We start from the raw sequence: 25,191 nt of genomic DNA, 5'->3' as shown, positions 1-25,191 counted from the left end.
TGGTGCATCGTCACTATAAACTAGAAAGAAACTAGTATAAAATGTTTTTATATCTTCAGATCAGCAGTGAGCTGTTTATCCAAAACCTTTTCTAAAGGTTTCTGAAAATAAAAAGACAGATTTAGTTAAACCATGATCCGTCTACTTCAAGAAAAGCTGTTGTTTCTATGAACATATACTGTTAATGTATAAGCCATCATTGTCCCTTCTTCCATTCCATCATTTCACTGTCACACCCCCTCTCACCAGTGTAAACACCCCCTCTCCCTCAGCTCTTTCTTGCACTCTCTCCCTCTCCGCTTTGGTGTTTTGCTCCTCCTTCGCTTCCCCCCCCCGACTTTCTCTCGCTCTGCATTAAGCCCTGCTTGTCTCTCTGCCTCTCTGATCCTGCGAGCAGTGCTTATGGGAGCTCGTCAGACCAGTGTGAACACTGCTGGTCTCCAGTCGCCTTCCCAGCCCCTGCGAGTGGAGGACAAGTGTAGGAGGAGGCGGAGGGGGGGAGTAACAGTCCCCGTGCCCTAGGCAAGAGAGAGGAAACAGGGGAGAGGAAAGGGGTCGATGGAGGGAGGGAAAGTAAGAAGTGAGCATGTGAGAGATGCAGGGGGGGAATAAGAAAGGGGGGAATAAGAAAGAGAGACAAGAGAAGATGAGGGAATAAGAGAAAAATAGAAAAAATCAAGAGTAGAGGAAGAGAGCAAGAGCAGGGTGGCACTGAGAGAAGAGCAAACGAGTGAGCGAATAGGAGACGGAGAGAGAGAGAGATAGAGAGAGCAGGAGAGAGGGAGGGAGGCGAACAACACTGCAGACACTCGCCCACTGTCACTGCTCCACAGCCAGAGGACAGAGGCAGCAACGGCAACAGTGGGAGAGCGGAGACGATGGAGGAGGAAGACCCGAGCGTCCGTCTGCAGCTCAGCCCCCGACACTGACGGCCGCCCTCTGGGACCATCCTGCCAAGTTGGGAGCTCAACGGGGAATAAAAAAACAACTTTCTCTGTCCTTCACGAGACCAAAGCACTGGACCTCAACTCCTGCAGGACTGATAACACACACATCTCTCTCCCTCTCTCACACTCACTCACACCCTCTCTCTCACAGCACACTTCACTACTCGTTGCCTTTTTTTGGGGACTAGTGCGGTTTATCTTTTTGTTGTTGTTGTTGTTTCCTTTTTTTTTATTTTTTATTTTTTCACTGCCTTTGCTGACCTTCTCAGCCCGAGTGGATTTACTTTTATCCTGTGGCGGACCATGGGGCTGGGGTGGAGGGGTGCAGCAGGGACCCTCCGGAGAAGGACAGAGGGGAGCAGGTACCTTCTGGTGACATTGCTGCTGCTGCTGTGTGGTTTCTGGGAGGCTCACACACAGACAGACGATGGGAAGTCTGTCTACTTCTGGGAAACAGGTAAAGCTAAACGACTCATTGCAGATTATATGTGATCCCATGTTTTACATGTGGTGCATTTATGATGTTTGGTGGTGAATCGGTTCTTGCCGTGGCTGCTGCTGTGGTATGTGAACTCACAGGATCAGAGGCAATAATCAGTCAGAGGTTATCGTATCTGTAATGTGGACTGAACATGGTGATAACTTTTAGATTTCAGGGAATATTGTAAATCGGTGCATCGAACATTAATTCCTTTCTCTCATGAAAATAAAAGCTTCTTAGCTCTAGGAGAGAAACATTCACCTGCTTGATGGACAGGTCTGTGATTCCAGAACACGACTCCTCCTAGATGAACTTCACAGATCTGTAGACCTGACGATGGCCCGGAAATCTAGAGAAGAGCTTCTTCCTCACGCTGAATAGAATGTGACACGCAGGAGAACCCTGACGTTTTTCTTCAAATTGATTACTTTCATCTCGCTGTGTCTCAGGTGATGGACCATTATTGAAATGTTGCTGCTGCGTGTTACAGCAGGCGGATGATTGATAGGCATTGCTGCACAATAGTGCTCGGTGAAGGAGGCGGAGTAAAGAGATGTTTGATGGTATTGATACAGAATCAGTGATGGAGATGAGGGGGGTCGTGTGTGTGTGTGTGTGTGTGTGTGTGTGTGTGTGTGTGTGTGTGTGTGAAATCCATGCATGTTGTAAGATACACACACTTGCTTTGTGCCCTGACTGACGGAAAGTGACTCTCATGGAGTCAATTGGAGTGTCACAGTGGGATCCGTTGGATAATGTTATCACTGTTGACGTGCATGGGAAGCACACTATCAATAATGGATGCTGAGCACTACTTTGAGGTTCTGGGATAAAGTGAGCCTTGATCATCACTGGGATGATATTTGCTAATGGACACTTAGAAAATTAGTAAGATTATCTCTGCGGTCTGGAGTGTCCCTGAAGATATAATTTTAATGTCTTGATTTAATCATCAGGTGCACATTAAAGCTCCGGGGCTTACGGTGTCCTCTTCTCTTACAGAAGCAGGTTTTAGCAAAAACTAGATTCTTTCAAATACTAGTATAACTTCTTTCCTAATCGCCAGCTCCAACATCCCCCACTCCACCTGTCCCGCCCCGCCCTCCCCAGCAGCAGTCCCTGGTTGACGTATCTCCCCGTCTCTCCTGTGGTTCTGCATCTTTAAAGAGGATGTAGCAGCGTAAGGAGATTAAAGGAGCAGGGATTTAACAACCCAGGAAAGACAGCCCAGGGAACAGACTTGAGAAACAGAAAGGCAGAGGGAGCACTGCAGGCAGAGAGAGGGACTGGCTTAACCTACATCTACCCTACTGTAGGTCATAGTGATTACGCTTCTCTCCCACGCTACAGCACCTTTCTCCCACACTATGCATGCTCCTCAACTGGAAAGCTCCAGGCTCTGTGCTTTGAAATATAATCCAGTGTTGGGAGTTTGTTCACTTCTTCCCAAATACAACGTAGCACATTGATTTCAGCTCTGGAGCCTTCCTCCTTTTTTCTTATTCTGTTTTTTTTTTTTATCTCAGTGCCTTTTTGATTTGACAAGTGCCTGAAGAGTATTAAAATCACACAGGGCAATTTAGGGCTTTGAATCCCAGTGCTTTTCATCAAAATGTGATTATGTTTGCACAAGATTTGCATACTTTTTTTCTTGCCAATCGAAGCTTGTTTAAAAAAAAAAAAACACAAAAATGTGATGATGTTTTTGTGCACATTTGCAGAGTGTGCAGTGGAGGGAATATTCTTGTGGCAAGCAATGCTCTGATGTTTTGCATATTGATGAGTCTAGCTGAAATACGGCCCCTGTCTTCCAAACTGTGGGGAATTGGCGCCTGCGTTGCTCGTACCGCCTCCTGTGAAAATATGATGTATCTGTTTTGGAAGGTGAGACAGTTCAGTGCTCGGCTGTTTTTTTCTTTTTTTGTTGCTTTGAAAATACTATTCAAATGAGGCCGATAGAGACGAGAAGCTCCACCTGACACCGCAAGTGATATTTCTGAGGGTGGCAACGAGAGTGATTACAGCCACCGGGAGGACGACGCTGGTGATGATGATGGTGATAATGGCATGCCACAGTTTTTTTCCTGGACCTCTGAGAGATTTCTGCTCCTCTCAGACTCTATATTCACACCATTTCTTTCCCCCTGTCGCATCTTGTCAACCCTGCACCCCCCTGAGCACTTCTTCCCTCGCGTCTCTATCGCTCCGCTTCCCCGTCTACCACTCACATACTATATTTTGCATCGCTGTTTTAGGATCGGCAGCTTTTTTTTTTTCAATCACTGCAGCGGTACATTTCAGAGGAACCTTTTTTTCCCGGCAGCACCAGGATGACAATGCATCTTACAAATGCCGCTGTCTTTTGCAAATTCGTGAAATAAATGTCTAAGTGTTAAGAAAAGTGTAATAGAGATCTGCTAAGTGGCACAGAGCCACACACAGTTACACACACACACACACACACACAGACACACACACACACACACACGGCAGGCATATCTTTCCATTCTGGTTCCGTGAGCAGGCTTCATTAGAGTCTGTTGTTGGAGCGACAAGGTTGCCAGGTTTCAGCTGTCAAGACCTCACATGTCTGCCCGAGGACAAAGCAATTACTGGTGGTGGAGTATAGGTGATGGTGTATTCAAGAAAACACACTGCAACATCTCCATACCTTGGCTTTTCTCTGTTCACTCTACTGTAGGTGTAAGCATCGCAGTTTGATGGTCATGCTTTTTGAGTCTCAACTGGCTCTTTGAGTATATAAAGGTGAAGGAGAACTTTAACCGTGTGAAAATCAGCGTTATGATTGTACTTTTGTGTCTCAAAATCTGTCATCGGTCCGATGCTGATTTGATCTCCTCTCATCAACTCACACCCTCCCCGTAGTGCGGCCTTGTAATCTCTCCTGAGATCCAGATAAAGTATCATTTAGATTACGCCTCTTGCCTCTGATCAAGCCAATCTCATTTCACCTACTGTCTCGCCTCACAGGGTCAAGTCACACATCCCAGCACGTGTCTCTCTGCTGGAGTCCTGTTAAGTCACCTGAGTCATGCGCGGGCTCTTCCACTAATTGCACTAACTTGCTTAACGTCCGTGTGTTTGTCTTCGGGTGCAATACATTGCTGGACGTCAACACTCAGCACTGTGCTGCGTTGAGGTTGAAGTTTCAATCACCGTTTTGGTAACAGAAGCATTTTGAGACCTTTTGAGTTGACAATGGAAATGGAGCCAATTTCCATGCAGCAGAAAGACACCCGATCAGCCACTTGTTGCACACGGAGCATTTATACGTGTCCTTCGTTGGATTCATTAATTCATGAATCACAAACTTGAACACTCCATCCATTATTAAGCGGCTTTATGAATAAGTAAAGTTTTTAGATTTACAACTCTCATCTGGTAACAAAATATTCTTGGCAGATATTTCTTTTGTTTGGTTTTATCCGATGAGATGAAGAAATGACTCCGGATCATTTAGCTGCACAGTTTTTGGACGTACTGTACGTGGGTGTGTTTGCATGTATAGGACTTTGCATTTGTCAGACCTGCATCGCTAATGACCCGTCACTCCGCAGAAACAATGGAGTTTTGGTCCGACACAGCTCTCAGCGCTGTGAAATCGCTGCTGTGTGTCACCACGTTCCCCTGATGTCACCTTTCAATGCACGGGGACAGGGCAACCGGCGCTGACAGCCCATTGTTAGCCGAATACATTCTTCACTGCACAGAGGCGCTAGCGGTGAAGGATGTCACCCTCGTTGTTAGCGGCTCTCTCAAAACCGCCTGCTATTACAGCGGACCCACTGGAGAGGGCATCCAGGAAATTGAGGCAGAGTGGGTGTGACGGTTCACAAGTTCAATACAGCAAGTCAAGGTCATTACAGGGAGTGGAAGCGATTCGAATCCAATACGCTGTTTGTCAAATTCAGTGAATATGTTCCTCACGGTCCACCAGCTGTCCCTTCTGTGTGCGTGCTGGAACAAATATCTGGTATTAATGCACAGCCTTGGGTCAGTAAATGGGAAATAATGTAAATGGCCGCACAGCACACAACACTACGTCGGCCAATCAGCACCAGGGGGCGTTAGTGGAAGAAGCTGGTGATGTGGGGAAGGGCTAATTGTTCATTTATTTCTGAAATTCGAAGTCACAATATTTTTCCTTCCTGTATGACAGTTACATCCGTTTGATTATTCATCCTGCACTTTTTGGGCCATTAATTAATTTTGCATCTGAAGATAAAGCTTTGTCGAAAATGTTTAACTCCCCCCCGCCTGTGACTATGAATCGTGCCGTTCATCGACAGGAGCACAGTGACCTACGCTGTCCGATGCATCCAGTAAATCCACCGGCGTATAGGTGGTTCTGAAAAGTCCTGAACTATAATGACCAGGCTGGTTTGACTTTCCATGGTGAGCTGCTCGATACCCTTTACCCTTCGTGGGGGTTGTGACTCATATTCAGCGCTAATGTCTTTGAAAGTTCCCTCATTAGCTTTGTGTCTTTATAGAACACACGTGTGGAATCTGTTGAAAGGGCCAAATTTCTCTATAGCATGAATCTTAGCTGTTAGCATAGTGCTATGATGATTCTTTATGACTCATAGGCTAGCAACCGCCTTGGCAACCACATATTGATACTCGCAGATCAATCAGTGTTCAGGTGCCTTGTTTTTGTTGATATTAGGTTGATAATTAACAAAGTAGGAAATAACAAGGTTAACAACAAGTATAATATTATAATTATTGTTTTAATTGTGGTGAAAACGAGGACAATTTGAAAACCGGGACATTTCAGTGGTTTACCGATTGGGACCATCTCTGACAAACCGGGACGTTAAATACACATTAAGTTGCTTCTCAGACCTTATTCTCTGTGAAAGACCCAGATGAGAAGTCAGAGATTGGGTTAGTTTCGCCTGATCATCTACAATCACGTGTAATGTCCTTGACTTCTCATTACCAGCCTCCCATTCTATAAATGGGTTTGTTTTTGTGTCTGCTTAACTGATTGATTCATATCCTCAACTCACCTCAGCACCAGCCTCACTCGCTTCTTGTCTCAGGCTTAAAGTAGAACTTCGTGTCTCTTCAAACCCTGAAAATCCTTTGGCCCAAAATAGCCGTGTGCTAATACCTGCGCTGCGTAGCTGCATTATATTCATCCGACACTTGTCTCGAATTGAGCCAGAAACAAACATCCGTCTGAGTCACTGTAGATTTGATAGCAGCAGGATTTGTAACTGGCATCCTCCCAAATGAGAATATCCCTCAGAGAGTCCGGCCTCATTTTAGCGACTGCATTACAACGTGACCCTTATGACCCTAATTAGCATACCACCGGAGGGCAAACTGGAGTCTGGTAGTTAATTGGCAAGCCGCTGTTTAACGTCCTTAGCAACAGGCAACAAATTTAGGCCATGCATATGAATTAAGACAATTTCCTTGGGATTTTCATTTTTCATTACAGAGCACGCCAGTGGGTTTTTATTTTAATTCCGTATTGCGAGTGTTTTTGTTTTCGCTTTCAGTGGAGTTGGAGAGGGGGATGGAGCGTAATTGCGTTGTGTGAGTCGGGCCCCTACAACTACAGGAAAGTGAGCACTCAGCAGCCTGTGGAGTCTTTGCTCAGGAAAGGCAACAAACAGCAGCAGCCAGGTGGCCTCAGCTTCTTTCTGCTGAGAAGAGGAAGGAAGACATTTTTTTTACTGTATGTTTTCATAGCGGCTCAAGTTTGAGGGGGTCTGCAGTTCGGTGTCACTGCTGCACAAATGATACCAAGCAGGACCACGGCGGTTCCATTACGCTGCATTTGATTTTAAAAGCATCTGCGTCACATTTGACCCAGATTGATCTGTTCGGGGGCTTTAGCGATATCACCCCCCACCCCCACTCTCCAGCCCAGACCGCTGCGTTTTTCGAAATGGCCAATCCATTCAGCGGAGAAAGATGCCAAAGAGATGCCGGAGTTTGTTTAATCTAAATGGCAGAGCTTACTCTAAAACCTGGCTATTACTGATATAGGAGGGATGGCTGGATTAGAGATTATACTTCATCCAAAAAACTTTATTTAGAGAGAGACCTAAGAGGATTGCCACTGACTTATTTTGCCATACTCAAATGGCTCATAACGTACTTTTGATGGGGCACTGTGTCATTCTGCAACCTTACCAGTGTCCTCTGTGGACGGCCATGACGTGAGTAAGCAGATCAGTGATAGATTTATGTTATCTAGGGATGTTTTTACTCTGATTATCAGCCTTGACCTGATACATCAGTGTGACACGTGCTGCTCTGAAAAGATTAGTATATGACAGCAACGTCTGACCCACTCTTTTTTTGGGTTTCTGGACTCTGCTGAGAGCTCCCTGTGTCTGTGAATGTACTTCAGTTGCTTGAAAGGTGACGGTTTTTGGTGCTTTGCTAGTTGTGCAGTTGCTATTTCCGTTCGTGTTCCCCTTGGATTCTCTAAGTCATGCCTCAAAAAGTCAATCTGGAAAACATCTGCTCCTTAATATCCCACAGTTTTATGTATTATTCAGTCTCCTCCAAAACAAAGAAAGGGGTTTGTGTTCTTCTGTTTTTCACGGAGGTCACGTCCTTGTGGTGTCTCCTCACGAACAAGGAGTTAAAGGGATAGTTCCAGGGATCCAGACACCACAGCAGCAGAATGGAGGCATTTTTCCTGTTGTGTTTTTTTACATTTGAAGACGTGGTCGCCGTTTACTTCAATTGTATTGAATTTGGCTGCAACGGCGTTTTCCCCCTGAAACCCTAAAAGTGTTTTGTGGACTCAAAAAACCTCCATCAGCAGAGTGGTGACTAGATAATGATTGGACTTTCATTTTTTGGTGAGCTATCCCTTTAAATCTGCACCCAGCCGCAATCTTAAACGCATAAATCTCTCGTCCGTATAGAAGAAATCGAACACTAGTGGTAAGGGCGTGGCATTCAAAACAGGCCCTCGACTCCCACGAGAGGCAACATGCGGCTCCACCGAGCTGAGAGGAATAGCAGCGTCATTGAAGAGAGCAGTGACATTTACCTGAAAAGAGGCTGCTCTGCCTCCTCCGCTGCTATTCTAATAAAGCTGAAGAGATGGAGGAGGCCCAGGAGTAAACACCCCCCCCCCCCATCCATCTTGCAGCCCTGTCATTAATCCTTCATTTCTCCCACTGGCCATCAATTGTTTTCACTCAGCTGTGGGATAGTCACGGACATATTTTTATAGCGTTCTCCGCACCCGAGAGCTCGTTGTAGCACAGCGGTCTGGGTGTCGTGGATTTGCTGTCGAGTGGGTAAGCTGATGGAGTACAAGACGCTCTGCAAAGCACTCACTCTTGTGAGGCTAGAAGATTAATTCATCATTAGATCATGTGATGAACTGTAAACACAGACCGCTTTAATCTACTGTGGGGCTAAAGAATCACATAGCAAACCTTTTAAATCTGCCCCGAATATCATGAGAACGTTACATTCGATTATTGAGCTGCTGCGGGTTTGAATCTTACATAACCACGATGCTTTTGTTATTGAGAGTCACATCGTGCCGCTGCAATTTTGACCCCATTCCGGAATGATTTTCCGCTCGTGTCCGGACCGTGTTTTCTTGGCTTGTTGAGAAAACATGGTGCAGTAATTCCTCAGAGTGCCTTAAACAACAGTGACAGGACAGTGGCTTTAGGTAATTGTTTGTGACAGTGTTTACTAGTCCCTGACGTGATCGAGTTGTTCTGTGGTATAATGTTGACCCCTTTGTTTTCCGACTCGTGCACGTTGCGGTTAGGTTTTAGTTTGACTGCACAATGACAAATTGCAGATGCAAGAAAGAAGTTGAGCTAGCAGCTCTGTGAGGATGTAATTAGGCTTCAGTGAGTGTGTTTACATGCGGTATCCTGGTTGGATTGTGTTTACATGGAAAATGACAAACCTGATTATATATATTTCATAATAACACGAGTATACGAGCAGTGTCTAAGCTTTGATCAACTGCATTAGGTCTTGATTTCGGATTCTTCAAAATTGAGATATAACCTAATCCAGGTTTTCAAAACAAGGACAAGATGTTTACCGATTTAAAACATAGCCTAGAATAATATAAATAGATCATAACCAGGATCCTACTGCACCTGTACTGGAACTTCAATTACAGAGGACATAGGTAAGTGTTGCCTTGACGCTTGACGGCTGGAGTGCCTGATGCTTGGTGCTGGCGCGATCGTCATAACAACAACTTTCATGTTCGGGACACACAGCATAGCCGGCTTTTAATGCTAACTCACCATGTTAGCTGTCCTTGCAATGCTAAAGAGAAGAACACGAGAAATCAAATACACAACCAGATGAACAAACACCAGGTTCACCAGCTGCCTCGTCCCTCCAGTGCTCCAACTCTATTTGTTTAAACTGAATTTGATTGGCTGCTGCCTGGATTGCTGCTTTAAAAGTAGTATTTAGATGGCACAATGCTAACCTTACTAACTATCAATTAGCATGCTTATGTTTTCTAATTAACACTATATTCAAAGTTCATCTGAGGTGGATGGGAATAGCTTTCTGCAGGTATTTGGTCTTTAAAAATTTATTGGAGAAATTGATGAGAAAGAGGAGCTCCATGAAAAATGTAGGAATTACCAGAGTTATGAGAGTTCATCCTTGATATAACGAACATAACTGCCTGAATCAAATAAAAACGGTTGTTGAGACAAAAAGACAAATGTCAACCTCGCTGTGTCGCTGGAGGAAAAGTCAGAGGATCTCATACAATATATATCTATCTTGACTTGTTCGGATTGAAATATTTGCACCAAAACGGAGCCACACTGCTTGTGGAATTATAAACATAGAAGAAAAAATACTGGTGCGTGTAAACAGGAGATTTATTGATTGTGCGAGATGACACAGTGTTTTTTTCCTTGTAACCTATTACGATAGAAATTACCCACTGATCCCCGATGAGTTAGACTGCACAGTAACAGGCAGCACTTATTACTCACGCTCGTAGACAGATAAGGATTTTAAGCAGATACTAAGAGTCAGGCTTGTGGTAAACCTCACAGTCAAACATTTGATTAATACGACGGACTCATTTGCATTCAGGCTGCCATACACCACAGCCTGAGCTTTATTCATGGGACTGCTGCTGAAATCATTCATTATCAGCATTTCAAGTCTTTTTTTGGTGCCAAGAAACACTTAGCCCTATTAAAAGTGCGCATGCCAACAGAAATAGGAAAAGGGTAGTTAATTTATCAACTTAAAAAAAAAAAGAAGAGAAAAAGTCGTGGAGAGCACAGTTCATTTAAGCCCCGACAGCCATAATAGGCCTGAAATAGTAATCAGGGAGGGAGGGAGATAGAGGAAACAGAGGATTTAAAGGCATCAAAAATCCATACAAAAGGAGGTTAGGGTAAGAGAGCACACCATGGCATGCTTTATCACTAGTACCAACACAATAAGCTGGAAATATGTAATGGTGGGAGGGGAGAGAGACAGAGAGGCTGGCTAATCACCAGTGACAAGCCCCTGGATTAGAGGGAGGGCAGCAGATGGCCTCAGGGAGGGCAGGGCTGACCGTATATGAATATCCCAGTGGGTTGATAAGGCTCAGTAACTCCTTGTGCCTACAGCAGACAAGCAAGCATGGAGTGTGTGTGTGTGTGTGCGTGTCATCGTTTGGGTGGTCGCTGCCCACATGTACCGTTTAAGAACTTACAGAGCAGAACGTTAATGTAATCAACGAGAAATTGTATTCTGTCACTTAGTTGCCGGACCTAAAGAAAGCAATCCATACTTGCAGGCTGGCCATTGTCGATAAAGCGCTGTGATGTAGATGACTAGGTTTTTACAACCACTCGATCCATCCATCTAGGCTGCTTATCCTCTGAGGGTTGCCTGGGGGCTGGAGCCAATCACAGCTGACCTGGGGTAAGAGGCGGGGCGCACCCTTGGACAATTCAGGAGTTTATCACATGGCCAACACAGAGAGACAAACTCAACAACTGTTATTAATTATTATTTTTATCATCCATTAAGCTATATCAGACATGAGAAAGCCTATCAAGTATTATCATGTTTACACGAATACTAATCACGAAGATATGTCATGTATATTCACAGGAATTCAGATTAATTGACAATGTCGTCAGATAATTTATGAATCCAGTTGCACTTTACTTTGGCGGGTGTTCACTTTTATTATTTGTGATTCATTAACTGTGCATAAACTTTCCCTGGAAAACTGTTTGCAGACATTGTGTTGTTGGCAAATTGAATCCACTTCGAAGGACGTAAAACTCGTACATGGGGAAATTATGTTTATTACTAGGAAAAGGCAATACACAAAAAATATTTTGTATATATTAGCCAATTTGTTTACAGCTCAGAGCGTTATGTTCTCAAAATCCCAATTTAATTTAATTTAATCCAATATTCACCTTTTCTTACCTGTGTTTTTTTTTCCCTGTTTTCACTTTCTAGTTTCATACTTTTATAAACATATAGATAACATCCTCTATATACCAGCATTTCCTAAAGACACACACACACTTTTCTTGTAGTACCACATGCAATGAGTATTTCAAAGGGATATAAATTTGTCTCTAGTGATTGTCTCTGCAGCGCTTCTTCTTCCTCATCTCACTATTCAGGTCAGCAGGACGTGTTCAGTGCAGACGGGTTATGTTTTAAGGTGAATTATGAACATAGATTGCTTCCCATTTGGAATACATTAGAGGCAGCTTCATCCCGACAGTCTGTTTTGTCCTAAAGGTAAAATATAAAAGACTTTTAATGCATGGTCAGACGTTAGCTCTACTGCAGGAGGATTGTGGTGTCCTTTGTCTCGTAACCAGTAAGGTTATTTCTGCAGCTTTTAAATGGTTGCATAACTAAAACTCCAGTCTTGAACTCCATCCAGCTCCTCATCCATCCATTGATTCAAATGTCTATGTATCCGTTCATCCATTAGCGCTTTTCGCTCTCGCTACCCATTGTGCTGTGGGTGGATAGCGTGGGCCTGCACTCATGGGTGTCACTTCACACACTGGGTCTTTGGCAAATACACCCCCCCACACCCCCCACCACACACACACGCACACGCACACACTGAGTAGCGGCGAGACCACACTTAAAATCCATAGAGAGAAAGTTCTCCGTAACACAATGTCGATAACAAAGCAGCTTTTTCTGTGTTTTAGCAGTTACAGCCAGGGAAGAGAACTCTTTAGTGGTCACACCTCCGGTTTTATATATAGCTCAGTGTGAGTATGTGACAGATTGTGGGGGGGGGCGGTTTCTCATCCTCTCTTATCTCCTGTCATCTCTGTGAGGAATCAGTCAGTGTCATTATGCGGCCGTGGTTTGTTTTTTAAGCACTGAAACATTAGTCATATGAAATCATGATCATGTTTAAACAGTTTACAGCTAAATGACCAATTAAAAAATACGCTGCAGCAGTCAAGTGTAATAGTTTTAGTGTAATAAGGTATTTATAGTTTAATAATGATATTATAATGGTGTCTAATTAATACATACATCATATTTACACTTTGCAGTCATTACTGGACATGCTACATACAATGTCTAGGTTATCACTAGCAAATGAGTCATAGTTATTCCATCTTTGTAATTGCAGATTATGTTTGGCACCTTTTATGTAATGGTTTGCTGAAGGCATTTTAATTTGAAGTGCAAACGTGAGACGGGAAGCAAGATGGTGTGATGCTTTCAACCTTTTAAAAAATATATATATAAAAGTGTGAATGGGCAATGTTCAGTCTGGATTCTTTTACTTCACAGTTCCCCAACATTTACCCCTTGAGTCTTATGTTTTATTTGTACCTCACATGTTTTTATCAGGGTAAAATGAGGCAGAACAGTAAAAATTATCAGTTATTATCATTATTCCTCAGACACCCACATTTACCCTCCTCTGTGAAGCTGCTACACTGATAGAAAACGTTTGCGTAATCACGGACTCAGATGTGAATTTTCAAAGTCTGCTTCCATCTATCTCTGAAGAAATCAAAAGAATCCATGTCCGTGCTTTTATTTCTGGCAGCTTGTACAATTTTAACAATAGTTTCTCGGTTTCTGTCTTTAAAAGAAATCCACCTGACAACTTGAGTTCTTTTTTAAGTTCTTTTTCTAGGATCCATCTAGAAACTCAGGTCAATAATCAGGTTTCAATCTCTCTCTAATAGTTGATGTTATAAAATGTAGTTTCAAATGCTGCCTTAGGATATTTAGGAGGTGGAGCAGCGCACTTAGTAGAAATGCTTCAGCGAGAGAGAGCAAACTCCCAGAGGACATGAAACTTGCCCTGACATTTAACACCTCTTTTGAAACCCAGTTAAAAATATTTATTTACTCCACTGCCATTGACTGAATCCTAAGTACCCCCCCCCTCTCAACCTTGTACTCGCATCCTGAACTCCCTGCTTCTCATACTCACTCTCTCTGAGTGGCTTTTACAGGCCCAACACATTGGAACTGCAAACAGAGCTTTAGAAACCTGCCTGATTTCTTTAAAAACGACAGACCTGAGCCAACAGGGACCTCGACACATTCAGACTCAATTCAAATAGAGCCAAGGGTAATACTCAGAGAGGGAGAGCACCGACATGGCAGCTGCATGATGCACATTACAGATAATCAGTGAAATAAGCAGCAACGTAAGAACGATGTCCCAGAGAACTTTTTTCACCTCCTGACGGGTTATTTTATTCACTTTATTTGTGATATAGAATATGTTTGAAGTCAAATTGCCCTTCACCATAACTGCAGACATCTCAGCGTCCATTCATCTTTTATTAGAATACTACTTAGAGTTTGTACCTCAATGTTTGTAGCTGCGGTGACATCAATGTCCACACAGGCTGGAAGTGTCCGTTAATTAATTAAGTGCACAGTCCAGGGATATTCAATGAGTTTGCTCTTGCAGCTAGTTCAGATAAATTATACAGCACGCCACGCTAATGAGAGGCACGTTAATCAACAGTCACTACACCGCTGCAGCTCAGTCCGGTTGCTTCCTCGTGTAATCAATAAAGAAAACTTCAAATCCTCTCAGATTTACTGTCCGAGTCCGAGTTGGACCTAAATCCTGTTTCTCATTGTTTAATATAAACACAGACCTCACAGAGTACAGCAGGCAGTTGTTTAGCAGGACTGTGAGTCAACCTTTACTTTCCACAGTATTTATCATTGTCAAGATGGCAGCTGGTTGGTGGATGATGTGTCCGCGGTGCTGAAATATTTTTGCATTAATGCATTGAATAGTTATTTGCAATTGATGCCTGGTGTTTGGCAGCTTTATTCTAAAAACTACATATAACTTACTCATGAATTTAAAAACACACTACATTTAAAGAGAGATATAAAGTGTATATGAAGCCAAATCATATTGATCGCCCCCTGGTGGCTGGCTGCAGAACAGGCCAGGAACCCCATCTCAACCATGTTAGTGGTCGGGACATTGAGCAAACTTAAAAGCCAGAAAGTCTACGAGTATTGTATCCAAGATATTTTAGCAGAATTCTTGTACAATTGGAGGAAGTGGAGATGCATTGTCCATCTTAGTTTAGTCAAAGTACCATTTCATGAATATATCCAACATTATGGTCGACTGGAGGGAATCAAGTATTTTGTATGTTTATGGCACACATTTTAATGATTGTAATTTGCAAACTAAAATACTGCTGTCTTTGATAATGCTAATAATATTTGTGGTGTAAAACAAATTAGACTACGACCATTAATTGCCCAAAAATATGTTGAATGCTAAGATTAGATGATTTCTAGAGCTCACAGTTGGATCCAATAGAAACATCCCACAACAGACCCTGTGAAGAGGGGGGGCGATGCAGCGTTGATGTGTCCTTTCCTGTTGTCGCAGCCCACTCCCCTAAGAGCACTCGTTAATGAACAAGCAGCCAAGACAGCCCCGGCTACTGTAATTCATCACGGCACGTGTGACCTCTCCACCGCTGGCTGTTCACGCCGCACCTTTCTTCATCTGCCATAAACACACAGGACTGTGCCGGCTGCTTTAAACCCTGTAGCACATGTTCACCGTGGCTGCTGATGTTCAGATTCTCACATCGTTTGCACGGTGGCCCGTTCTTTTTCTCTTCTCTTAAACTGTGCCACGTCAGCGGGGCTCTGCTTCTTGACTCAACACTTCAGTCGCCGACTCTGTCGCCTTCATTTGGTGGATTTTATTTTTACTTCAAACAAACCAAGACAAACATTTTTAGTCCGGCGTTGACCCGTGTCCCATGCGTTTCCCTGTTTGCTGAAACAAGATGAGACTCAACCCCTCACCCCTTGTGTTTGGTGCATAACAAACACGGGGAGAGTGAAGCAATTAGGAGGCAAGCGCTGTCAGTACAAAGAGAAAGATGAAGACAGGAACTTCAAGTACAAGAGCAATAACTGAAAGAAATACAATACGTTTAGATTAAAATGTACAATATACTGTGCAAAGGAAGATGTGCAAAGTATCCAAGCAGTCCCACAATACTCACAGTAGATAGAATAATCAGTTATTCAATCAAATCAAAAGAATTTGCATTATCACATTTTTGAAAATATAATTAGCAATTAAATGCTGACAAAATGAATCATCGTCTCCTAACTGTACAATAACATATTTTCCACTGCTGCTACGTCACACATGACTCATGGCTGCAAGCAAACCAGTCACTGCAATAACGATGTCACTGTCAGAAGAGACGTGTGTGATCAGAAGTGGCACATGTTTACGTTGACCCCTGACCTCACTGCAGGCAGCCGGGAGCTTCCTGCTCTTTCTGCATGCCACTGTCATGTATGTTTAAATTGAGTTTGTGTGCTTAGTGAAAGCGTGATTATCATTTTTAAACCTTGATTCCCATGCCTACTTCTCGTTTATAAACTTTTAAAAAGTTTTCACCTATAAAGCAGCCAGTGATGTTTGCTCTCAGCAGAATCTTCAGTTAAAAAAACGTTTATTTCTGTTTTTTGGTGGCACTTTGATCACGGTGAAGAATGGGAGCTGTTCAAATAATTTGTGGATACTTTCACCTGAGCGTAGCTGGAAGAAACTAATCCAGCAACTCCACAGCAGGAAATCTTTGTCATCAAAGAGGAAAATGTCCGCAAGGTGTTGAAGGGCCTCGGAGCACTTGAACCGCAACTAATTGCAAGACAAAGCTTCGGAGAATGTCATCCATCACCTCCTCGTTTTTACATTCACCTCAGTTCATTTTTTCTGAAAGGGCCCTTATTGAAAATCCAGTGGTCACACAGAGTTAGGGGGGGGGGGAGAATAGGGTCGCCTCCTCCTGGAAGCAGTGATAAAATTGCCCTGTTTGGTACAAACATTAGCCTCTCTCCTGCTCTCCCACTGGTTGGGAAGAGATGTATGATGTCAGGAAACATTTTACTAAGGAGTAAATGGTCTTACTATGTAGTTTCAAGCCTTCTTCAATGCTGCATGATGTTATTTGTACATTATAGTTGCAATTATAGTCAAAAAGCACTGTTTGTATGTCAAGGCGTGGACACTGTGCGATTGACACAATTCATTTCTTATGATTGAGTGTTGCAATTTACATTTCTGGGTTATTCATTCCCTTTAACTGGCCTCATTTGCTTCTACTTGATTTTGTAGAAATGAGAAATCAGAACGACTTTCACGAATCCCCAGAGACAAGAATTGGCAAGAAGAGAAAAAACTGAGGAACATTTTTAAAGGTGACAAAAGGCTTGAGCCCGACTTCAGATTTCAAGACCCCAGATATTTAGTATTTTCTGCAGTGGCTGCTGTCAGTTAGTAAATGTGTATCATTGCCTAGCAGCTGTACGGCTGCTGTTTAAAGGTGAACGACATCGTACAGTTATTACCTGATCTGAATATCGTTCCAGTCCCCTCCCCAGGAATCACGTATTCTTGCAGTCGGGTGCTGTCGAGAGAGATAAGACGAGTATACATCGATGTTATTGTAGTGGACAGATTACAGTGATTGAGCAATAAGGAGAAGTAAGGGTAAACATTCCCTGTGGGACTGTTACAGCTTACGTCTTATCTCCCTGGTGTATTCGCCGCGTTCTCCATCACTTAGCGTGTTGAGATTCAGCGAGCAGCGGCACGCTCACCGTTCATCAGACCGTACATCACGCATTTATCAGGGCCTTTGTCTCGCTCCTCAGCAGCGAGTGAAGCAAGAGCAGAGAAATAACACAACCCACATCCCTGAGTACGCGGACCCTCAGCTCTCGGCTGTAGTCCATCATTAGAAGTTCCCGTCAGCTGACAGCGGCGAGCGAACAGGCCGACTCAGCCCTAATTCAGCCGGGCGCACCTGCCTCAGTGAATATTATGTGTGTGTGTGTCTGTGAAAGCACCGCGGACAGGATTATATAGCTGTCACTGCCGTCAGTCATGTCTCCAGCTGCCCCCTCCACCTCCATACGTCCACCCCACACACGCACCCCCCACACAATCTGCGCCGCTGACAGCTGTAGTCATAGCAACAGAGATAACATGATGACTGAGAATATGTGGAAGCCTCGGCCCTGCTACCTGTGGTCGCACCTGTCTCGCTCGTTTGATGTCTATTTAATGGGAAAATGTTAAACTGCCAAGCAGTTCATCATGAGCTGGTTCTGCAGTCGGGTTTTTAATCAAATCAATTTCCAGACGTTGTTTGAGAACAAGCGGTTATTTGCTGTGAGACCTTGTTTTTTCATTTTGAGGAAAATGGGCAAGTTACTTTCTGCAAAACCCACAACGACACAATACACAACAAATTGAACAACTTGAGCTGCAGCGCTTCAGTTGATTAATAATCGCTGCACTGATTTGATATCAGTGTCTAGACCAGAGAAAATAATTAGCACATTTGTTGATGATGATTATTTTAGACTGTAGATCTTAATGATGAGTATTGTCTGATTATCAAAACCCTATAATTTAATTCATTCATTTCATTAATACATGGTTTCATAATCTCAGTTTGCTATAAACTACTATGGGCACACCGGTTTTAGAAAAATGGATTTAAACATTATTGTACAATAGCTAAAAAGAAAGAAAATGAAAGTACCTATTTTCCATTTGTGTTTGAAGAGTCTTCTGTAGAAACAAACTTATCTGTACTCTGTTTTTGGCAATTTTATGTTTCCAGATAAATAAAATGACCCATGACCCTTTTCATAAATATCCAGATATTATCAGAATGATTTTCACAAAGTGACGTCTTCTGACTAGAAGTAAAGATTTCTAGTAGAAGTAGTAGCGATCGTATAAATAAAACACCTCAACCTTCTTGAGTAAAACTCCTGCCTCTGCTCTGTGTGTTGTGTTTGTTTTCAGTTGTGTACCTGAATGTGTCTTCACACCTTTAGCAGTGTGCATGTGTGAAAGCGGGAATCCTGCAGTTGTCCATTAAACAGGTGAAGTCGGAAGTGTTGACATCACTTCTCACTCTGGGTTACAGCTGGGCACTTGAGTATCCCTCGTTGATCCTGTTGTTGTTTTTTCCCGAGGATTTTCTGTCCAGACAAGAATAAAACTGTGGAGGAAATGTGTGTTTGTGTGTCTGTGAGTGAAATGTAGGTCAGTCCTGCTGTTGTAGCCTGCTGGTGAACCCTCCAGTCAAACTGCGGACAATCTGAACATGGCATGTGTGCACTCATACATGGACGTGTGGTTTGATGTGGACCCGCCCTTCCATTCATCGTCCACATCTGCTTTTTTTGTTTTTGTTTTCCAGGGATACCTGCTGTCGTAAAACAAAAACACTGCAGCAGGACTTTTAAATCCCAGTAGGAACAGCCAGAGTGGGAGCAGGACAAGTAGCCCCAGCAGCAGTGGGTCGGATCTCCATGTTAGTTGAGCACTATTTAACAGAGGCTCACTTCGGATGAAACCTTCCATTAGTCCGCTGTTAATTTACAGAGGATTAAAATCATTAGCGCCTCCTCGTCCGTGCTCGTGGCCTCTTCTTGTTTACTGTTCCCAGTGAACGTAGCCCGAGGACCCTGCAGCTCCTCTGCTGTTTATGTGATTAGGGAGCGCGGATGAAGAAAGATCTAAACGAGGAGTAGATGAGCAGAGGGAGAGAGAGAGAGAAAGAGATGATGTGATCCACAGATGTGGGAGAAAGAAGGGAGATTGTTTTTTCCCTCTGTTTGTCTATGATGGTCCACGGTTATCGAATATGTGACATTATTGATAGATGTGCATCTCCTGTGACTGCAGGCTCAGTAAAGTCCTGCTGCACTTTGACTCTGTGAAGACACACACACACACACACACACACACTCTGTATCTGAGTTGGTCACTGTGTTATTCCATCTGGACACAGTGTCTTCTCTTCCTAGAGCAGCTCCTAAACTATGAAAGATGAAAAACACAGTATACAGTCCTCTCTCTGTGCTGAGGCCAGTCGCTGTGTAGAAACATGGACAATGTGTCTCCACGTTCCTCCTACTGTTCAAGAGCGAAGCCAAAATATCCCAGATACAAATGCTGCCATCTTGTGCTGGTGACATCATTTGGAGCCAGTCGGTGCAGTTGTCATTGGGAACGGAGCCGTGGTATTGAGAGTCCTGGGTATTGACTCAGTCTCCACTTCCTCCCACTCTCTGGAAGCCAAGCCAAAACATCCTGGATACAAACACGGCAAACACTTTGTTAAGCTGTCGTTCCATTTCTTTATGTAGCCATTAGCTAAACCAACATTGTATGTAAACATGGATGACAAAACAGATCATCCTGATCATTCACCTGCAAAAATAAGGTCAATCATCCCATCTCCTTGTTAGCAGTTGGGACATGGGCCCAGCTAAAAAAGTACATATCACTGATATATGTCCAATTGCTCTTTTTTATTTTTGGGGTAAGTTTGGGGTAAAGTACTTATCTGATAAACAAAATGGGGTGACACGTCCATGGCTCTGTCTTCCAGTCACTACCCTGCAAATACTCCAAATGACGTCTTCAACGTAAGACCCTTGTGTTCATATCTGCAATATTTTGGCTTCATTTCTGGATATTGGGAGGAAGTGGACATGTGTCATCCATCTTTCTTTAGTCTATGATCTCTGTGTCCACGTGAACCTCAGCTAAACTTAAGGATAAGTTGTCCCCAGTAGGAGCACTGTGTATCTCCTCTCCCATCTTTCTTAGTCTTGGAGTCAGACATCTGTTGTGCCTGCATGGGGAACAGGAATGATTACAGTGACCTTGACTCTGTCAATGTCCTTATTGACGTTTGAGTATTTTATTAGATAGACTAGAAAAAATGTGGGAGTACCCTTTATGGTTTGGAAGACATTAATGGTCCCAGTAACTCATGGTAATAATATCGAAGCTGAGTACAAGTACATGTGACACAAACTGAGGCCATCGATGCCAAAAGACAAACTCATCCGCTCCTCGTCCAACCTGACCTCCACATCTTTATGTTTCACTGCGCTCTATGAATATGTCATATTGCTCGGGTTCTTTGTCAGTGAAGGTTGTTCGAGGACTTTTTTCTCCACGGCGGCTTCTCCTGATTGATGGCGGCTTTATGTTGCAGCATCTCGATGGGCTTTTACTGCCCAGGAAACTGTGGAGGAGAGAAGTGCAAGCAGCGTTATCACAGGAAGGATATGAGCACATGTATTCATTGTGTTGTAGACGGTCGTGCAGGATACTGTGGAGGCCAACTTTCACAGCGCAGTTTACTAACAAACCTGATTAACGGTGACCCCCGGAGGCGTTGGCGTTTTAAACTAAAACTTCTGTGTCTTAAAGTTCAGGATGAATACTGTTGAGTTTGTGGCTTGAAATGAAGTGTGTCTTCATTTGACTGTTCAGTTCATTGAAGCTGTTGACCGACACGGAGCCGTCTTGACAGTTCTTGACCTTTGAGTTCACGGGAAGGTTGCAAAGTTCAAAATGGACGAGGCCACCGTAGCTTAATAGTGGATTTTCACTGTCTGCCGAAATTCATCGTGCATTATTTAAGGGCACAAAAAACACGACTGTCTGGATGTTAACAGAAGCAGTAAAAAATAACGAGGTCCGGGTTCAGCAGGCTGAAATTTAAGTTGCTGCATTTTCATAAGCATGAATGGTGTCAATGTTTAAATGTCATGTCAGGCTGAACAACTCTGTCCCCATTAATGAAGTGCAGCGGTTGTTTGTTGTTTCTCCAGATGAAAGAAACAAAGACACATTTATGTACCATCGACTCCTGTCTCATGACTATTTATGAAATGCATCGTCTGGTGTGGAGCAGTTTATTCTCTGTGATGGTTAAATAAATCACTGTATGATGTGTTCATCCTGCAGCGTTGTTTCTGCCCCTGTTTTCATTACAACTCACGGTGCATGGACGGATTGTGGGGTATATAGATTCTCCCTGGTATCTCTGCATCTATAGGACTAGACACAACCTAAAGTCTACAGATGTCATCTAATGTAGTAATGCAGTCATTTTGCAACCAATAACAATATAATACTACTTTACACTAACCAATCATTAGTCATCCTATGGTTTAACTGTTACAGCTAATCACTCTTCAGAGAAATAGAAACTGAAACTGAGAAAGAAGGAGGATGACGAGGAGAATACCAGTGAGGAAGATTCAGACTAGACAGGCTACTCATGGTGGAATAAGCTGCTGCCGTCAAACGCTTTCGTCTGTCGCGTGGAAATTGACAGTATTAACCTTATGGTGCTTGACACTTGTCAGAGTGGAATCCAAATGCCTCTCATGTACGGGCTGACCCCACTGGGAGACACCTCTGTTTATGAAGGGGAAGTGATAGGAATATGAAGACAGAAGAGCGAGAGAGCGAGAGAGAGAGAGAGAAGGAGCCTGAGAGAATAGAGATGATGGAATGGGTGTGGAAGAGAAAGAGAGCAGCACAGACAACAGAGACCCACTGTGAAAATGAATGCAGCCTCTCAGGATGGAGCAGCCAACCCAAGGGAGGGAAATAATAAGACTCCCCTCGGTGTACCCTGACGCCAAATGCTATGATTGATCAAGTCAGAACTCCTCTCTTTATTAACGCTGATCATATATTGCCGGCAGCGGGGTTTTCCTACACAGCTGCAAGGAGGAAAGGCAAGAGCCCTCTTCAATTTCATCTGAAATCTATTTCCATCTGTCGGGTTCGGTCTATCCAGGATATTGCCGGTAAGCCCTGATATGTCTGTCAACGTCTGCTTGTCAGAAGAATCAGCTGACTTTTAAGCCGCCGCCATCAAACAACCTTCAAAGACACCATGTTGGCCTTTGAGGCAACACTGTCAAGTTTGATCCTTTCTCCGTCAATTCAGGCCGGGATCTGAAATCTAGATTTCGGTTTCCACTGCAGATTACGAAGCTACAGCAAATACAGCCACATCAGCTGAGGAAGAAGAGTAATGATATTTCAAAGAGCCATTTCCTCATAACTTCAGAAGAGCATAGCTTTACTCTATGGAGAAAAAAAATGATATCAGACGCTCATATCGGCCAATCGTCTCTTCATATTTCTCTGCTCAGTCTCATTGCTGAGTGCGGGGAGTAGTACGAGTGTTGCCGAGCAATGTTTGGCTCTTGAGAAAAATGTGGCGTTTAAGATGACGGGCCAGGGCAGCTATTGGGTTGCTTTGATCCTCAAACCACTGGGGCGCCTTTGAAAGTGAGTCTTTGGAGTCAAGGAGTCTCATCTGCAAAATACAACTCTGCTGAGGACTGTGCCCGAGGCAAAATACGCCAGTGGCCAAACCAGAACACTTGTTGCCAGATCCAACAGGAACCCTCTTTCATATGGAGTTTATTTTTTATTTTTCCTTCTGGAGGTTTTCATTTACGTCGGCCAAAGCCCAAAATTCAAAAGAAAAGTGCTTCTTGATTTGGTTGAATGATGATTAATGTCTGAGGTTGTATTTTGGATGAGCCTCCTTGGGTTCTGCACAATAAGAAGCTGTATATGACAATTGTTGTGATAGAGGATAAAATCGTGCTGGTGTAATAGTTTTCCAGATAAAACAATTGCTTGACATTCAGCTAACAATCGTATATTAAACCCCTCGAAATCCTGAAGTCTGGATACACACAAATCTGCTCAGAGGTTTCAACTTTCCTGTCGACTGACACACAAACTGCAAATCAGTAGGAATCTCATTTCAATCTGCATCATAGACTCCCACCCTGCTGCTGTGTTAATGCACCATTTGTTTCACTTAAAACAAACATTTGATGCACAATTTTCCTGTCGGCAACACCGGACTGATCTGTAATCACTGAGCCACTTACTCTCCTTTTATACCACACTGTGCAGTCAGTGTGAAAATATGCCGTGGCGGTGGTGGCGGCGGTGGTGCAGCCATTCGTCCTTTTAGAAGCATCTGCACAGCGTCCAACATGCGAGCGAGACACATCTGGTTTTGCGGCATCATTAACCCACATTTATTCCCAGATTGCGTGTTGTTGTCACAGCGAATGCCCTCCGTGGCAACGTGTACAGGCACAGAGACACAAACAAACAGATCCCAAACACCCACTCCCTCCCTGCTGCTGTCGGAGCTCAGATGCTGCACTCGTTTCACACGCCCGCTCCTTTGCGCCCTTGTTTGCTCTTGAACAGATGGAGCCGCCAGTTAGCATGCAGCCCTCTCCATGCTAACACGGAGTCTGCATGTTTAGGGTGCTTGCTGCTACACCCAATGCCGACTTTGTGTTTTGCTATTTTTTTTTTAACCCCCCGTTGTGGTTCATGTCATCGTGGCTCGCCCACCTGGCTGCACTCCTACACCCCCCCCCTGCCCTCCTGTCCCACTCTCTGGCGATTACCTCTCTAATCCATGTTTAATGGATTCAGCTCTCTCTCTCCTCCACTCCCGATGCCGGTCCCTGATTAAACTTCCTCTGTGTTATAATCCCGACGTTACCACTGGATTGAGGAAGAGCTAAAGGTGTCTACGTGAGATGAGTCGAAGCACTGACTTTTTTGGTTCGAGTGGAGAGAATCGATTGGCTCCCCCCCGGCGGCTTGTTCAATCACAGTTACAGAGGAAGCTATTATCTGGCATGTGTTTAATCCAATTGTGTTGTCTCCGCTTACACGGACTCTGAGGAAAAACTGTTTGATCGCTCTGCTGTCGCCAACCGAGGATTGACAACAAAAAAGGAAGGAGGCAGCGAGATTCGTGTGTTTATTGGTGATGATGGTGTGTCAAGCTGAAAATAAAGAACAGGTTCAAGTGTTCTCTGTGATTGTTTTCTCCGGATTCGGATCCACGCGAGGAAACAGAATATGAGAGGCTCACAAATCAGCGGGCCATTGAGTGGAAGTGTGTGTGTGTGTGCATGTGTGCATTTCATGTGAAGGTGCATATGCTCAAAGCTGCCATCTCCTTTCTGTCCTTGTCACGCACACACACACACACACACACACACACACACACACACACACACACACACACAGTGTTTTTTTTACAGCAGTAAAATCAAAGGGCAGAAAGACAGAGTTGTGTGCTCATTTATCTCAGCGCCTTTAGACGGAGGGTGGCGGTTTTTACAGCTCTCGCCCCCTGGTGCGATCATAGCACTGAGCATGTGTGTGCATGTGGTGCGTGCACTTGTCTTTCTGTGGTTGTGAGGACTCATTTTTGTTTCAAAAACACAGGCCGTGTGCAACGCCTCTCCACATCCTCCCATCGTAGAAAAATGAAGCTCAAATATCCTGGATATGGAAGCCGCCATCTTGCATTTTTGGCGTAATTT

At 43.8% G+C, this 25,191-nt stretch overlaps 1 protein-coding gene across 7 annotated transcripts in view; it reads left to right on the top strand.

Annotated features, from left to right (window-relative positions):
* Positions 1-398: 398 nt before the first annotated feature.
* Positions 399-25,191, top strand: part of LOC118113792 (thrombospondin type-1 domain-containing protein 7A) — a 119,830-nt gene continuing 95,037 nt past the window's right edge. For all 7 annotated transcript variants that reach the window (XM_035163795.2, XM_047340940.1, XM_035163794.2 and 4 more), the window contains exon 1: positions 399-1,404. In XM_035163795.2, the coding sequence (XP_035019686.1) occupies positions 1,251-1,404 (154 nt within the window). In that variant the 5' untranslated portion in view covers positions 399-1,250. The remainder of the gene's footprint in view (positions 1,405-25,191) is intronic.

Source organism: Hippoglossus stenolepis, chromosome 8, assembly GCF_022539355.2.
Source record: "Hippoglossus stenolepis isolate QCI-W04-F060 chromosome 8, HSTE1.2, whole genome shotgun sequence".
In the NCBI taxonomy this organism is placed as follows: Eukaryota; Metazoa; Chordata; class Actinopteri; order Pleuronectiformes; family Pleuronectidae; genus Hippoglossus; species Hippoglossus stenolepis.
Note: the sequence above shows the minus strand (reverse complement) of the source record. Positions and strands in the feature narration are given on the sequence as shown.